Here is a 12,619-nt window from a genome sequence, read left to right on the forward strand (position 1 = left end):
GAACTAGAACTTAAACATCATCAGTGTATATATGGAGGACATGACCATCCATCTAAAATGTGATTTATAGTACCCCCGAAACTTAAGATATTTTGGTGTGCATCTCTAACTTCTCCAACATCTTTTTTTCCTCTCATTCTCCATGCATTCTCAATCATAACGAAAGTTGCCGTTCATTTTTGGTTAAGGATCTGATGCCTTTGACATTCTCTCTGATACAGCATGATAATGCATCTAAAAACCACCTTATGCAGTACAAACCCATATAAGATTACAAAATTTTAAATATAACCACTTTAATTTAGGAGGTCTTCACATAGATGTCAGATTGTAGTAGCCAAAGTTAATTCGGAAAGTTCTTAAGAAATGCTTTTGAGCCATTAGATAGTGAATTTCAAATTGCAATTCAATTGTCATGTTCCATTCGATTGCAATGAGAAAAAGACAGATTCTTATAGAGACCTGAAAAAATAAGAGCAACGAGCATTTAAAGTTGTAAAGTCGGTCTTCCATTGCTTAGGCCATTATTAGATAACAAATCAAGATGTTCCATGATGTGATCAACTGTATCTGACAACAAGCTTCGCGGGGAGCTGAAATTTCTTACAACCTCGACTTCAGCAGTGAAAATTGCCCGCACTGATCGATGATCAGACAAACTTGACTTGCATCTCTCATATTGTTTTTGCTTCAAGCCCTTACCGTGCCATAAAATTCGATCGCACCTACAAAATTGCTATACTTATGAATGACACTAAATAAATATTTTATATTGGACATTGTAACTTACATTTTACTCACCATGCTGGGGCTCTCCTTTTTTCACCCTTTTTACCCTGAGCACATCCATAGTACGCATCTGAGTTTTGGTAATATTTATATGTGGGGGAGAATGCAATCACCCCCTCATTCCAACCTTCGAACACCCGACCCTCAGAGACCTCAATCCTTAACTACAATTTGATTAATATCAGAGACATTTTGATAGTATGAATCAATGCATGGATGCAAAATGTAAAACATCTCTACCTGATCCTTCTCTAACAAGATGTTCCACTCCTTCTGTTCCACTAGTGACCGCGTCTTGGCCTCTGGCAAGGAGATTCTATAGTTTAAGTCGCCCAATAAGACTATACGACTGCACGGAATAAATTTAAATTAAGTGGAGCTTGATGAGAGCTGCTATGGTAATTAATCTATAACTTGAAGAATGGCTTAATTTACTTCAAAGAATAAAAACTCTTAATTGATGTTTCTACCACTAGACTTGCTTTAGGTACTCCGAGCATTGTATAATTTATCCTGGTTGATTGCTATGCTTTTCATAGCACAAAGTTCTGATTCTCCCTTTATCACTTCATGATCTATGCTAATTTGGTGCATGTAGTGAGTGAAGATTCTCTTTATGGTGGTTTAACCTTTTATCATGGCAACAAGATCAATCATTTTCGATCGATATTTTTTATTAACATGACAGAAGATTGCATGCAATACGATCTGATTTGAAGTATATATGATCGAGAGTATCCCAACTTTCAAGTACCTAATTTGATAGTAACATAAGCCCGCACAGTATAATCTATCCTAAGAATTAATTCTATAGACTAAAATCAATTTTGAATAAAAAATGCTATATTATAATATTAGAGATACAAGTGGGTAGTTGCTTGAGTTTTTGTGTATCTAAATGAAATCTGTCACTTCTTTTATTATGTCAGCAAATGGAAAAATACAAGACTTCACAACCCAGATCCATAGAATATTAACAAGAATCAAATAATGTTATGCATGCTATAATTTTATTGGGAATTTGCTAACTTACTCATGATCCAGGATCTTCTGCGGCAGATTAAGAGAAGGGCCACGAGGAAAACTTGTTCTTGAAAATATATCCATGGCATCTGAATTTCTGTGCACCTTGTCCCCTTCTTTCCCACCCGAAGCCAAATGGCAGCATACAAAGCAGAAGCTGGTTTCAAGCAAGTAAAATCTCACAGAAACTGAACCCTGTGCACAAAAAGAATGTCCAAAAACTCCAAGTTTCAACATCTATATCTCAATGCCATCTAATTTTAGTTTTGATATCTAGTATCAGTTTATGTTTTGGAAAAAGATGGCTGACCTTGTTCCCTAAGCAGCCCATGATGCCACAACCAACGCATGAGACACTTGGGTGGCGAACATGCTGCCAGAGATCACCTCTCACCCAAACCGAGGCCAAAATTCCAACCATCTGTTTGCTTATGATGCATCTGAAGTCCTGCGCTGTGCGCTCCCTGGAACTGCCATCCTTGGCTGGGTGCACCTTTTGCTTCTCCCCTACCTTGGATTCTTGGATTCTCTTTTGGTTGGTAAGAGACTTTCTCAGTGCCGTTCGAATGAGCGAGTTCCATCTCATAGGTATCCTGCACTTTTGGGGGCCTAGGATATTCTTAACACTAAGCGGCACAATCTCTTGGAACCTGCAATGGAGCAGTGATATCTGACGAGTAAGAGCCTAGTTCTTGTAACCTTGTCATTGCTATTAGTCATTTTTAGCTAATTCTAACTGGAAGAAGTTATACAAGTACCCAAGAACATATATATCATAAGAATTATTATTGGTGTCCAACCAATCCTCCAAATTCAAATCATCACTTGGCACCACCCCTCCAACGTTCCAAGTGCCGACAAACACTCTTAAACAAGAAACAAGAGAAAGCAGAGTCATGTTAAAGTTATCCTCATTGGAATCTAATACAACTGCAAAGCTGAATTTATAGTTTTGGAGCTCACTTGTACTTAAGTCTGCCCTTGTGATCATTAAGTGGCCTCTCAGGCAAGGTTGGATGGTCCAAACCATTGACATCAGGCAAGCTTTCAGTGGCTGAGAAGTCGGTGGCAAAGTGATTGCTACTCAGCGGCCAGCAGAGGAGCTTGTTGGCCACCAGCTTTGGCCACATGACCTAAAACAACATAAGTAGTTACCATCTTTTGATTTTTAATCTTTGTTTTGGAGGGGGAAACTAAAGAGAGGGATGCTTACTTCTCCAAACTTTCGGTCGGGTTGCATGACGCTAGGAGATGGCGGAGGGAGGGAGAGGCTTGTGAGCAGAAGGAAAGGAGAATGAAGGATTGGATGTAGGGGTGCATGAATGGAGAAAAAGGTAGAGGGAGGAGGGAGGGAGTTCATGTGTGGGAGCCTAATAAGAAGCCTTGGCAAACACTAAAAGATATAGTTTGGCAAGTTGGAGGGGAAAGGAGCAATAGGTGTGACGTTGAGGATAATGCAAATCAAACTACTTTCTTATTGGTGGGAACTTGTTCATTGTTTGAGATATTGGTCAGATGGGGAAGGAGATGGGAGAATGAGGGACCGTGGTCTCTAGTGAGACTACAATCTAGAATGTTCCTGCTTGGACTTCTCTTATTTGATGTCTAAAGATTGGTTGATGAAGGCTAGGGAAAGGTTGGGAGGGTAGGGATGGTCATGTCCACATAGGCCTGCTCGCACATGAGCAACTTGGTTAGGCAACTTTTGTGCTCATGTGTATGTGTTTAAGGTTGGATTGGCTATTAGATAGTTCGCTTAGAAACTTGCCCATAGTCGTCGGAGGAGTAGTATATAATGCTTGATTTAGATTGAAAAAATTGTACGGATTTTATGAAACTCTATGCTATGACTTGAATCCATAGTCAATCCTACCCCTTCCTCTGTTCCCACCTATGTCATAAAAGAAAATGGCCTGGGTGGGTGGGTGGGATCGCCGAGCCAGAATAGATATAAATAAGAAAATCTCAGCTAAGAGGGTCATAGAAAGAGCAGGTTATTAATTTGGTCAAATTTTTAGGTTATTGCCCCATAACATTTTTACTTCAGTAGTTTATTTCATTTTTCAGATATTGTTAGTACTTTCATCTTAATTGTACATTTTTTTTTCATTTTCTCTTTTATCTTTCAACTATTTTATCTCTCTTTGCACTCAGAGTACTGCCCCCAAGTTCAATTCATCTTGTATATATATCCAATTGATCATTGGCTCTGCAAACCATGAATGAAATTTTCGACAAAAATGATCATTAAATGCCACTATGTCTGAACTCTGCTGAATATAGAGTTGACTTGATGGATTTCATACTTGTTGTCGAGGCCATGCTGCAAGAGTGCAATGATGAATCAGGAGAAACATGAGCAGGAAGAAGAGGCTGGAGAGAGAGAAAAGAGCCTTGTTTCTAGATTATATTCTGTTTGGATTCTCATGAGGCTGCTACTGAATTGAAGTCTCTAGAAGGTAACCAACCAACGAGCGAAATCATATTAAGGTGCAGTTGCAACTTCTCTACCAAAATATCATCATTGTAAAGTTTAGTATTGAAAAGTAGCAACTATGAGTTATTAGGCTCCAAGATCACAAGGAGCCTCGTTGCTTTGTTTATGATATTATCATTCTTATATGTACATAAGCTAATAATGTGCTCGTCTTCACAATATTTCAATGCACAATGGATCTTTTCACATTCAAATGTTTAACTCTACAACTTTTTAGGTGCCTTCTTCTATAGTACCACAAAGAAAAGATTAGAAAACTCCCTTTTCTGTGACTACTTTTAATGTTCCAATGAGGAAAGTGGAGTAGCATAGCACTGGATAGCATCTGTTTATAAGATGTTATGTTCCTGATGCGAGGACTCATGCAGGCATGTGTTTAGTCCCATATTGATTATTCGCTGAGAAAATCTTGGATACTTATACAGGACTAAGGAACCCAAAAAATACCTTCCGACCAGCCTTTTAGGTAAGGTTCTAGTTTGTTACAAATGGTATCGGAACGAACTCGGCTCATAGCCTATGTAGACTATGAGACACTGCAGTATAGGTTCATGGAGGCTAACCACAGGCCAATCGTGGTGCTTGTGATTAGATTTAAATGGATTTGAACTCTTAGCCTCACAAAGACATCAGAGCTTGAATAGGGAGAGTATGTGAGGATCCGTGCAGGCATGTGTTTAGTTCCACATCGGTTATTCACTGAGGAGATCTTAGGTACTTATACAAAACTAAGAAGCCCCAAAAAATATCTTTCGACTAGCTTTTTTTTGGGTGAGATCCTGTATTGTGACAAATGGTATCAGAGTGAACTCGGCCTATAGCCTATGTGAATTAGAGGACACTGCAGCACAAGTTCTTGGAGGCCGACCACAGGCCGATCGTAGTGCTTGCGATTATATTTGAATGGATTTGAACCCTTAGTCTGACGAGAACGTCAGAACTTAAATAGGAAAAATATGTAAGAACTCATGCGAGCATGTGTTTGGCCACACATCAGTTATTCACCGAGAAGATCTTAGATACTTATGCATGATTAAAAAAACTCAAAAAATACCTTCCGGCTAGCTTTTTTGGATGAGGTCCTGAGTTGTTACACCTGAAAGCATATGATTCATTTCTAAGAGAACATCGCGGAATAAGCTTATGTATTCAGTCATATGCATGTTTTATTATTGTCTCGCAGGCTTAGTTTTAGCTCCTACAATTGTGGAAATTGCCTTGCCACATGTTTTTTAATAGAATGTAATAGGAACCATCATGTACCACCATCAGTCTGCAGCCAAGGCTCTGCATGTCTTTTTTCTAGGCTTAATTATCTTAGAAACAGAGGGCGTTGGACACCTTTTTTACCCAAGATAAAAAAAGGGAATATATTTCAAATGGTTAGAGGTACAAAAAGAAAACATGAGCTGAGATAATTCAACTTTGTCCTACTTACTGAAATTACTTAAGAGATCATGAGAGTTTCTTCTACTACCAGCCATCCCAGAAGCTTCTTAAGATCAAGCTGCTAGATTTTCGTACTCTTTCACTTCTTTCACTTGCTACTTTAACTTTCACCAGCTTCTACTCTGGCAGCAGCCAAATGTTCAGGCTACCAAGACTACTTAATTATGCCCTGTGTTCTGCTATGTGTTCTTTAAGATAACACTGCATATTTTTTCCTTTCCCTTTTGTCATGACACATTAGTCCTCAGCAAAACTGTTTGGATGAAGAACTGATGTATGTGTACCAAAATATTGAGGCTATTCTTTGAAGATGGTAACTGGCGGCATTTAGATTGAAATAAAATATTTCTTACGATGTATAGTTTTTTGTGTGCAGGTCATAATGATGAAGTGACGGCATAAAAAAGAACTTGAGGTTCTTAAGAAATGAGGCCAAGCATTACTAAGGTCACTGTGAGGCAACAAACAACTGGTTTCTTTCTTGTAAAAAATAATGTTACTCAAAGAAAACTAAGTTTGTCCACTATTTTCACCATTCTTCCATATCAAGATTAAGATACAATATGTGACACACATTGAACTGATATCTGAATTCATTTTGAACCAAGCATCCTTCAACTGGTTAGCTTAGGAGTTAGGCCTCCAATACATTCAAAAAGAAAAAAAAAAAAGAAAAGAAAGCATGCCTCCTTAAAGCAATGAAAAAATTATATTCATCGGACTGTATTTATGCTTTCTACATGGTGAAGAAGTCAAACGAATAACGTAATGCATCAGAGGGAGCTCGGGCGGGGGCGGGCCGTGGGAGGGGATAAGGCCGCAGGAGGGGGCTCGAGAAGGGGCGAGCAGAGGCCGGCGGCGGCCGGGCCTTTTTCTTCTTTTCTTCTGAGAACGGGAGATTAGAAGGGGAAGGGGCACGGAAGGGGGCAGGGCCGCGGGACGGGGCTCGGGAGGGAGCGAGACGGGGCCGGTGGCGGCCGCGGGAGGGATCTCGGGCGGGGACGGGCTGTGGTCGGTGGCGGCTGCCCCTGTTTCTTCTTCTTCTTCTGGGAATGGGAGATCAAAAAGGGCAGGGGTATTTTCGGTATTTTTTAAAAAAACAAAAAGGGCTCAAGGACTGAGAATTAAACTTAATAGAGATAATGGACGGAAGATTTTAAGACCGGTCAACGGGGACTTTTTGTTATAGCGTGATCTTTTGAAGGGTGGAGAATTAATTACCCCAATTAATAATTTGTGAGTGTATATGTGTAGATATGTATACATGCATACATACACACATGCTTTTGAGAGAGAGAGGGAGAGAGAGAGAGTCTGGAGTTTGGATCTTGCTGCTAGCCAGCAGGCAAGGATTGAGAGGTCTTTACGTTAAAGATGGGGACTCATTCTTTAAGTATTTTTTCAATGGGTTTTTCTCTCAAAAAGTTAATTTTCATGCTTTCAAACTAATTGATGTAACATTCGTCATCTTTTGCTTTAAAAAAGAATGCAACATACGTCATCTGTTTATTATTAGCATTCTTTTAATGTTCTTTATATAACAAGTTGCAACATATCAACCTTTTTAAGTAATGGTTGTTTTATCTTATAAAATTTCTAGCGTCATCTATGAATAAGTTTTCTCTTTTTTAAATTTCATAATTCAATAGATTAACTAGATAATTACAGTTTCACCCTCCGAAGTTATAAATAAGATAAAGTTAGTGCTCTCCAACTACTTTATGTTTCGTTGGCTCTCTATGATCATATACTATCGTAGTTTTAGATGCATTTATTTTTCTTTTTTGCTAACTACTTGTGTAAAGTCGAATAATATATTTTTATCCACTTATCCACGCAAATGTTCAAATGCTCAGAAGAATCTTTATGTTGTCATATAAATTTCAGAAAGAGAATCATATATACACTACGACACAAATACAAAATAAACAGTTGTTTTTCAACAGTAACACTTCGTTGTTAGATATGGAATCCCTAGTTCCATAAATAAATTGGTGAATTTTCTTATAACATAATCAATCCTAATAGCAAATGATGGAAGGCAAAATGGATCGTCCTACTCCAGCGTGGAGCCACCCAATTCCGGCCGAGCAGACCTCACAGCCGAGCATGCCAGACCTCGGTCTCGCTAAGAGCCAGACCAACCTCGGACTCTGTCAAAAGCCGAGTCGACCTCGGCCAAAGGCCAGGCCGGCCTCAGACCTTGTCGAAGGCCGAGCCGACCTCGATACGAGCCCAAGCCGACCTTGGCCCTGTCAACCTTAATCTCCGTGATTCACGCCGCCTCTAGCTAATGACCAGCTGATCACGGTTCGGCCCAAGACTTACAGGTAACGGTTGAAACCCTCATCTTATAAAAGGAGTTAGAGAAAGACCCTCCGTAAGCAATACAAAGCAATTCAAGGACCATGGACTATGCCTTGCTGCTGATCAGCCTTACTTGCTGCCACGTATGGCCATACCCTACCACACCTGCCAAGAGCCATATCCTGGCACACCAGCCAACACCATGTCGTGCATAAGGATTGGCCAAACCATGTGCCACAAGCGAGCCCTGGCCTTGGCCGCACGTCACCTGGCCAAGACCATCTCCTCCTATGATGAAGATAGACCATACCTCCACCACCTGGGCACCCTTGCCCTTGTGAGAACTATAAATAAACCGTATCAAAAACACCCAAGGACTTTTGGCCCGGAAAAGGCTGAATCAACTCTAACTTAGCCATTGGAGGGCCTTGGCCGAAATTTCCGGCTAAAACTTTGTGCAGGTACCTGGAGTGCAGGAGGTGGCCCTCTTTCTCCGTTCCGGCCGGCGTCTTCTTGGCTTCCTCCGGCATGGTCACCCTCAGGCCAAATTTCAACCCCAACAGCAAATATTTTCAGAGTGAGCACTTCCATTGGTGGGTGTATTAGAAGTATTTCTAATTCAATACAGAATCGTAGATAAGTAACCTCTTATTCATGAAAATAGATTTGGGTGGAAAAATATCAGCCACAAACCTAGCAAGAGGGCAAAGTATCTACATATGCGGCCCCACATACATACACAACTAGGCATGGATATTACTAGATTAACATACCCCTTATTCTAATGCAATTATTGCTGCATTATTCTATAGTGTAAGCACAAGTTGCATGAATAAAAGAAGGAGTTGCTCACTTATTTATTAGTGGTGAGAGATGATGATGAGGAAGGTGGAAAAAAATCCATGTCTGATCCCAACGACAACCACTATCCCATTCGGATTATATCTTATATTGTGAAGAAATTGTTTTAAGCCTTAGACGAAGTCAAACAAATTGTGAGGAACAACTGTTGAAAGTAATCTCAAATTTACTTTTTTCGGTGTGAAAGTGGCTAAGCTCATATCAGTATTACTTACATAGTAGAAAAGTACAAGGGTGGCCGGCATCCCTGAGGAGGCTGCCGCTTGTGTGGCTGCCGTGGTGGTTTCCACGGCGTCCATATCAGCCATGTCGAAACATATCACCCCTGGAGCCTACATTTGCTATGTGTAGGAGAAATATCGAACACCGCAACCTCGGACTCGAACAACTTTGACAACCTCAGCATAAATCAAGGCATACAACTTTGGCCTCAATCGAGGAGCCCGCCAACCGAGGTGAACAATTTTGCCTCCGATAGAGGAGCCAACTGACCGAGGTGAACAGTTTTGCCTCCGATCAAGAAAATGATCGACATGTGCCGATAAAGACTGACAGTCTTAGCAATCAGCCATCTGGACAGCGATTGGCTATCACAACAGTTCCGCATTCGACTCATGGTCAGTACATATGCCGCCTACGCCGAGGTCGTACTACTGGCTGCCACCTGATCATTGGTGCACGCTAATCTAGGTAACGACAAAATTGACTCTTCTATATAAAAGGGCACTTCGGGGGACCTCAGGTACGCAATAATGTGCACTACACAATATCAGAACCACACTCTGCTAAAATCTTTTCCTTCCATATTGTTACCTCTCTATTATGATTTAGGCATCAAAGGATCCTCCGCCGAAAACTCTCCCGACCGGAACTGCTCTGCCAAGTACATCTACTCCGGCGAGACCGCTCCGAATCCCAATCTGGGGAGCGATGGCTGACCAGGTGCATGTGGTGCGCCAACGACTGAGAGTAGCGGCTCGGCTAACCAGATTTCAATCGGACCAGCTCTGGTAATGCTGCTATTTGCTGCAGGCCATGGACTATTGTGATCAGTGCCTACACCCAGGTTGAAGTGCTCATTGTCCACAAGCGCAACAGGTTCTTCTAGCAGAGCAGGTTTCGAGATTTGCAGCAATCCTTGCAAGGCCGAAGCACGACATTGTGAGGCATATGACGTAGCGCGTGCTCCTCGCAGCCTTATGTTGACGATTCCACCCTTTGTTTGATACCAATGTCGTTGGGGTAGGGCCCTTCTTCTAGCGCCAATCTGTTGCCGCAGAATCCGGATCGAGGTCGGAGCTCAATTTGGATGACCCTAAGGTCGGCTGAAGACGAGCTGAGCAGGCTGGTTGAGGTGTCAGATGCTGGTCTCTTCCGGGGATAGATTGCAGAAAGTCTACTTCCTGGAGAGTTTTCTGTGGGGGACCCTTCGATGCCTAAGTTAGAATAGAGAGGCAACAATATAGAAGAGAAAAAATTTCAGCAGAGTGTGGCTATGATATTGCGTAATATGTGTCATTGCATACCTGAGGTCCTCCAGACTGCCCTTTTATATTGGAGAGTCGGTTTTGTCGTTACCTGGGTCGGCATGCACCAGCGGTCAAGTGGCTGCTAGTAGTATGGCCTCGGCATGGGCGACGTACAGTATCGACCGTGCACCGAATGAAGAATTGTTACAACGGTCAGTCGCTATCACGATCGCCGATTGCCAAGACTGTTGGTTCTTGTTGATACGTGTCAATAGGCTCCTTGGTCAGAGGCGAAGTTACTCATCTCGGTCGGTTGGCTTCTTAGTTAGGGCCAAAGTTGCCTATCTTCATTTATCCCAAGGTTGCCAAGGTCAAGGTATCCTATATTTCTTTCATCACTGCTAAATACTAATTTAGATTCTTGTCATGGGCGAGGTTCATTTCCAAAGGATATGGGGACTTGCTTCAACCTCTATATCCATAGATCTTTATTCTGCAAGCAATAGCTCAGTTTGTCCGGGAGCCTAGGCTCCAGCCAACGTAGGGATTAGGTAGGCAAAAAGTCCTGACAGGGGAATAGGCCCTCCAAGTTCTTTGAATAAAACAAAGAAAATAATACTTTAGGTTTCGAAGTACCTGAGATAAACTTTGTTTATATACTCGTTCGGGTTTTGTTTTTTGGAAAGAGAAGATGCTTCTTCAAATGGTTGATATTATGGATACAGAGCATTTAGAAGCTCAGATTTTGTTACATCTAAGGACTGAAGGTGTGAGCATGAGCTAGATATGTACTCGTTCATACAAAATCTCCTTTGGCAGAAGCCTTTTCCATTTTTTGAGTTAATTATTTAGGTATTTAAAATAAAAACAATATCACTACAAGATTTGTAAGTGCTGGGGTATGACCATTGAGGTAACACCCAGGTCATTTCCATCAATATGGTCCAATATATGAGATTTGACCTGATCCAAGAATTTAGACCAAACCCAACATTAAAGAACCTAGATCGATTTGTTTCAATATCAAAATGAACACAAAACAGACCTATTCTGATGCCAAAACTTAATCAGCAGTAAATTGGATGAAACGAAGCTTCATAGAGCTATAATTCTACCAAAACCTAGTGATTGCACGAATAGGGAAATTAGTCAGGTTCTCTCTTACAGAAAGAGTGTAGAGAGAGAAGCTTGAAGTATTTGCGGTGCTTATTGTGCCAATTTTTTTTTTTTTTTTTTTTGAGAATATGCTGGCTATCTGATTCTTCTTTAGGCTCATCATGATGATCATGCATAATGACTTCTGACTTCATGCTGCAGATCAACACTCAAGATGGGCATGAGGAGCGCAACTATTGTCCTTGTTAATGGAATGCGAGTACACACATATATATACATCTTTATACGTTCAAGTTCACATCCTAGGATTAGGATCCTTTAGGATTATAAATCCTAAAGATCTTTCCTTTCTCTCTTTCTTGTCATTTCTTCTTTCTTCCTTCTTTTTTTTTGTTTCCTTTTAAACATCCATAAAACTAAAAATAATATTCAAAAATACAAAATTAAAAAACTAAAAAATACTATACCGGCACCATGCCAATATACATTATATACTAAGTATCAATATGATATATTTTGGTACTGTACCATATCGATTAGGTATTATACACAATATTCTCTATTGAAATTGCAGATCTTGATATAAAATTTTCGTCCAAAAAACCAAAATTTATTTAACAATTGGGATTGTACTTGGACTTTATCTAATTATGAGGTACAAAAATGTTAAAGTAAAAACACTCTTTAGAACCTTAATAATATGTTCATGCGCAAATACCAGCAAATTATAGTGATTCGAGCCAATGAACTAGGTCACAAAATCTAGACCTAGAGTGTGTCAAAGATAGTAGATATGCATGGGAGGATAAAAAAGCCGACGAGATTTCTAATGCGTACTCTCCATCCCATAAAGAAATACATTCTTAATGTCAAGCTGGTACACAATTTAGAGATGACCATGGTCCGGGCCCTGGACCTAAACTCTAGTTATTTTTAATCAAACTTCGGGCTAGGCCTATGTAAAATTTGATCTTTGTTGCGCCTAAGCCCGACCCATGATAAGCTTTAGTATGCAATAGCCATATGTGAGTGGTTATATGGCCTATTTGCTTTAGTATACAACAGCCATATGTGAGTGGTCGTGTCCTACTGCAGCAAACATCTCCGG

At 40.6% G+C, this 12,619-nt stretch overlaps 1 protein-coding gene across 1 annotated transcript; it reads right to left on the reverse strand.

Moving 5' to 3' along the window:
• Window positions 1–385: 385 nt before the first annotated feature.
• On the reverse strand, window positions 386–3,191 carry LOC103719263 (type IV inositol polyphosphate 5-phosphatase 9-like). The gene is made up of 8 exons (XM_017845749.3): window positions 3,026–3,191; window positions 2,776–2,945; window positions 2,571–2,678; window positions 2,123–2,462; window positions 1,823–2,007; window positions 1,030–1,138; window positions 802–953; window positions 386–725 (listed from the first exon to the last, which is right to left on the reverse strand). Exons 1-8 carry the CDS (start codon window positions 3,170–3,172, stop codon window positions 488–490), a joined length of 1,449 nt encoding a protein of 482 aa, XP_017701238.2. The 5' UTR covers window positions 3,173–3,191; the 3' UTR covers window positions 386–487.
• Window positions 3,192–12,619: the final 9,428 nt, after the last annotated feature.

The sequence above is a fragment of the Phoenix dactylifera genome, chromosome 8 (genome assembly GCF_009389715.1).
Source record: "Phoenix dactylifera cultivar Barhee BC4 chromosome 8, palm_55x_up_171113_PBpolish2nd_filt_p, whole genome shotgun sequence".
NCBI lineage: Eukaryota > Viridiplantae > Streptophyta > Magnoliopsida > Arecales > Arecaceae > Phoenix > Phoenix dactylifera.